The 4,671-nt window shown below is 32.3% G+C and overlaps 1 protein-coding gene across 1 annotated transcript; it reads left to right on the top strand.

Moving 5' to 3' along the window:
- The first annotated feature begins 979 nt into the window (after positions 1-979).
- LOC131070819 (uncharacterized) lies at positions 980-4,194 on the top strand. Its single transcript, XM_058006477.2, has 2 exons — positions 980-1,605; positions 3,327-4,194. The coding sequence occupies exons 1-2, from the start codon at positions 1,320-1,322 to the stop codon at positions 4,070-4,072; spliced, it is 1,032 nt and encodes a 343-aa protein (XP_057862460.2). The 5' UTR covers positions 980-1,319; the 3' UTR covers positions 4,073-4,194.
- Positions 4,195-4,671: the final 477 nt, after the last annotated feature.

Genomic DNA, 4,671 nt, shown 5'->3' with positions numbered 1-4,671 from the left:
GATATGGACAATGGTTGTAGGTTTGAAATTCACATTACAAGTTGTGTCTAATATAATATAACGACTTATAATATAATGCAAATGAAGAGTTATAATAATTTGTTCACTTCTAAATTATACCCAAAATTTAATGTAATGTCAGACTGTTAATTCTCCTCATCAATACAAATAATAATGAATTAAAATTAATATAATAAATTTTACTTTATTATTTGAAATTCCAAAAATTTAATTAATTTATTAATTTAATAATCCATTAAAATATAAAAACTCACAACTTCAAGATAAATGTTACCAAGAAATCTAAGAGATGCAGGCTGAAGTTTTGTACCCAAAGAATTTCTGATGTTACCCCGAACTTAATCTTATTGAAACAACAAGAAAAGATATTTAAGATCTTATATTAATTGTAAATCAGAATAAAACACCATATACACACAATATATCACAATTTATACTCATTTGTATTCATATATCAATCTATATTCATTGTATCTCCTTACATCATATATTCTCCTTATTACTTCACTGGTGAATGGATCTCACTATTTACTAATAGCTATAATAGGGAATGCGACTGTTAGATGATATCCCTAGAATACATTCTGTCTTCCTAAGCTCATGTTTTGAACCCTTCTTTCTAATTAGATATTAAGTATTTCTGGACCAGTATCTGTATAGTGTTTTCTGGCCAACAATAAACGAACTTAATTATAAATTACACTTAAACATTGAATTTAAAATTTAATTAACTTACAAATTTAACCACCAAATTTAAATAAACAGACTCATAATCTTAAAGCAAGACCAGCTCTATTGTCAAATTAAACATCAAAGTAAACAGTAACTCTTAACCTTTACTTTATATTACATTCACATGATTTAGTTGACTTTTAGGATAATGAGACTTAAACCTTTACCTTTTATATATTTCTTTGAACAGAGACAACTACCTACTTATCATTTCATTACAGAATGTTTTCAGGCGAGAATTTGCCATGCTTCATGTGATGGCAGGCAGGTAATACAGGCCTAGGAAAATTAAATAATTATATGTTTACTTTGCAAATCAAAAGTATTTACCAGTGGATGGCATCAAGTATCCCTCAGTAGACATAGTAAAGGCATTTTAAGTATTAGCAGGATAGTGGGCTAGTATTTTATTGATAAATGCCAAAATCTGACACCCTCTGGCCTGTTGTGTCTCTATTCATTGGATTTCATTGACCAAACGCATTACAATGTATAGATTGCTGTGTTCAACTCTATTTATATGTGTAAACTAAAGAAGAAAGAAAACGCCCATTCAGAGTTAAAGGATGGCCAAGGCATCTGCAACTTTGAATCTTGGTGTATTGCTACACATATGGGTGTACTGCATGCAATGTACTGCTTATGGTAGAAGTCATTATGGCTTTTTGGCCTCCAGGAAGTTCAGCACTGTAAATAGTTCGGAGAAAGTGTTATGCCTGCCTCCAAGTAAAGGAAAATGCTATGGAAAAATTGTTAAATGTCCATTAGAGTGCCCAGGAAGAAAGCCTGTGGATCCAAAGGCTAAGGCCTGTTTTGTTGACTGTAGCCCAAAATGTGAATCGACATGTAAAAGTAAGTATCCCCAGCTCCTCCACTAAAAAGATTTCTTTTGTATTAAAACATTGAGATTGTTTTTCATAGGTTCTGATTTGCAGAACATATATCTAGAAATCTTTTCTATTTCTAAATGTTCTCCTTTTCAAAACATATATTAGAAACCACTGTGTTCCGTTCACCTTTCTCTTTAAGTTTATGGATATTTCAGGCCAAACTTATAGATCCCTATTCTAATCTGTTCCCTAAAAGAGAGGTTAAAACTTAGAGCCAAAATATGGGTGTAAAAAACAGGATAGCAAGCAGTTATTTCCATTTTTTTCTGTTGAAAAAATATAGTAAGTGGATAGAACACAGCGATTTCTAGATATACAGTGGAGAAAACCTTGATGTTGGCTTGCATATGTATCTTGTTTTTTAAAATTTATAAAGAATGGATTTGTATACTGCATCCACATTCTCCTCTTTGACCTTAAAAGTCCATGATCTCAGTCCCAACTAACCAGTTCTATTTTCAGCTCATAGCAAGTTATTTCTGGATCTTGGAGGTTAACTAATCTTTTTTACAAGATTTTTTTGCTATTTGATATGAGAGCATGATCTTTAGGCTGAAACCTCTTCTGCTAAGAGTCAAAGACTAAAGAGTATCTATTCTGTCATAATTGTCCTAAACATGATCCAAGAATCATCATTTATTGTATCAGAATCTTGCATCCAAAAGGAATTGATCTCTAATAAACTCATTGTTAATACAAATGCTCCAACTTAAACAGGTGTCATCAGGTATTGAACATGTGTGGAAAAGAAGCTGGAGACATGTCTGTTAGGTTTAGTTAGCTGTCATTAGATATCCAGTTTGCTGTTTGAAAAGCTTCAGTTAACTGTCACCATAACTAGCATAATTATAATAAGTTGTTGAGTTTATTATTTGCTTATAAATATGTAACTATGTTTGGTGAATTATATAGATGGTGAGTCCTGCAGCAATCTTTCCTCTGCTGTTCTGTTTTGATTCTCTGTTCATATTCCTTATTCTTAATTCCTCAGTTCTGATTCTATGTTCATCTTATTTATTCATAATTACTCATTATAATTGAAATTTAGATAAGACAAACATTTTTTAATAATTTCATACAGAAATCATTGTGCTGTATTCTGCTGTTGGTGTTCTTAAAAGTACATTTCCTTTAAGAACGGTGTTCTTAGGAATACATTTCCTTTAAAATACAATACGCCAAAATAAAAAAATGTACCTTAAAATTGTTCTATGACTAAAAAAATCTCATACAATAACATATATATGGAAGTCATCCTATTCTATATGCTTTGATGTGGAAAAGCTCTAGGATCTAACTATAAATCCAAAATTTCTTTTAAAAATTAGTCCAAGAAAAATTGGATATAATACCCTGAATTTCAGATATCATAAGGTCCTGAATCTCACGAATCATTTATGCTATAAGATACTGAATTTCATTGAATGCACATAAATCTTGAGAATCTATAGTGCTTCTCTCTCCAATCTGCGCACTACCTTTATGGTTGGATGTGTGTGATTCTATTTACAAGTGGTTAATGTGAGTTATAGCTTTAAGCAACTCATTACTTAGGTAACAAGAGCAGGGTTGACTGTTCTTGTATAAAGATATTTTTAAAATTGTCTTAATATTCTGAATATGCAATGTACATTTTATTTGATTATTCATAAGTTAACTTGTTCTTTTTATGTTTTTTAATAGAGCGAGTGCCTAGCTGTAATGGGTTTGGATCTATATGCTATGATCCTCGTTTTGTTGGAGGTGATGGTGTCATGTTCTACTTTCATGGCTCCAAAGGAAAAACCTACTCCCTTGTCCATGATCCAACATTCCACATCAATGGCCACCTAATTGGCACCCGCCCAATTGGCAGGCCACACGACTACACATGGATAGATTCTCTTGCCATACTCATCCCCTCACATACCCTCACAATCACCTCTATGAAGGCCTCCACATGGGATGACAATGTTGATCACCTCTCTTTCTCATTTGACAACAACCACATTACACTTGAAGAAACTCATGTGGCTGAGTGGACATCAGTTGATGGGTTAGTAAGAATAGAACGAACTTCTAAGAGTAATGGTGCAATCATTCATGTGGTAGGAAAAGCAGAGATAAATGTAAAGGCGAGGCCAATCACTGAACAAGATAACCGGGTGCATAATTATCAAATTCCTCTTGATGATTGTTTTGTACACTTGGATATGCATTTTAAATTCTTTAATTTGTCTAGTGATGTTGAGGGTATTTTGGGTAAGACTTATAGGCCAGGGTATGTGAGCCCTGTGAAGAGAGGAGTGCCAATGCCAATTATGGGAGGGGAAGCCAGGTACAAGACTTCATCACTACTTTCTACAGACTGTGTTGCATGCCAGAGATTTAGATCATTGGAAGAACACTCTACATCTCTTACTACAGAGGAATCAATAGCTGAGTGGTAAGCAATTGGTGGTCTTAAGTTTGATTTATGAGTTTGAATAATAAAAATAACAATGTATTGCTTATGTACCAGATGAATAAATATAGAACTAATGCTGAAGACCCATCTAAAGTCTTAATTTTATTTTTCATCGTTGCAATGCTCATTTCAGTTGGAATGCTTTAGAGGTTGGATGGAATCACAAATGCCTAATTAAAAGACATAAGATATTTTGAAATAAAAAAGTGATTATTATAACAAATATTTGAAAATTTATTGTCTACATTTTTATAAAGAAGAAATACTTCCCTTGATGTTAAATTCATGAGGCATGAACTGATAATTAACAGCAACAGATCATTGAAATATTATATTTGCAAAATTAAATGCAAAAAAGAAAACATTTACATGTGGCAATTACGAGAAGAATATTTCCAATGCAGCTTAGAATTGTTAGTTTAAAAACAAACAGAGAAAAGATATAAACAACACACAACAGTAAAAAAAATAACACAAGGACACAAGACACAAAATTTATAGTGGTTCATCATCAAGACTATATCCACGCTCAAGCAGGGAGATCATCTATTACACCCAACCTAACCTGTAAGATTTTAAATT

Source organism: Cryptomeria japonica, chromosome 11 (genome assembly GCF_030272615.1).
Source record: "Cryptomeria japonica chromosome 11, Sugi_1.0, whole genome shotgun sequence".
In the NCBI taxonomy this organism is placed as follows: Eukaryota; Viridiplantae; Streptophyta; class Pinopsida; order Cupressales; family Cupressaceae; genus Cryptomeria; species Cryptomeria japonica.
This window is presented reverse-complemented; position numbering and strand designations above follow the sequence as displayed.

What these genes read in the sequence shown, in the direction of transcription:
- LOC131070819 (XM_058006477.2), top strand. Translation starts at nt 1,320, where the DNA reads ATGGCCAAGGCATCTGCAACTTTGAATCTTGGTGTATTGCTACACATA. An exon ending in ATGTGAATCGACATGTAAAA is followed by an intron (nt 1,606 to 3,326) that starts GTAAGTATCCCC and finishes GTTTTTTAATAG; the next exon opens with AGCGAGTGCCTAGCTGTAAT.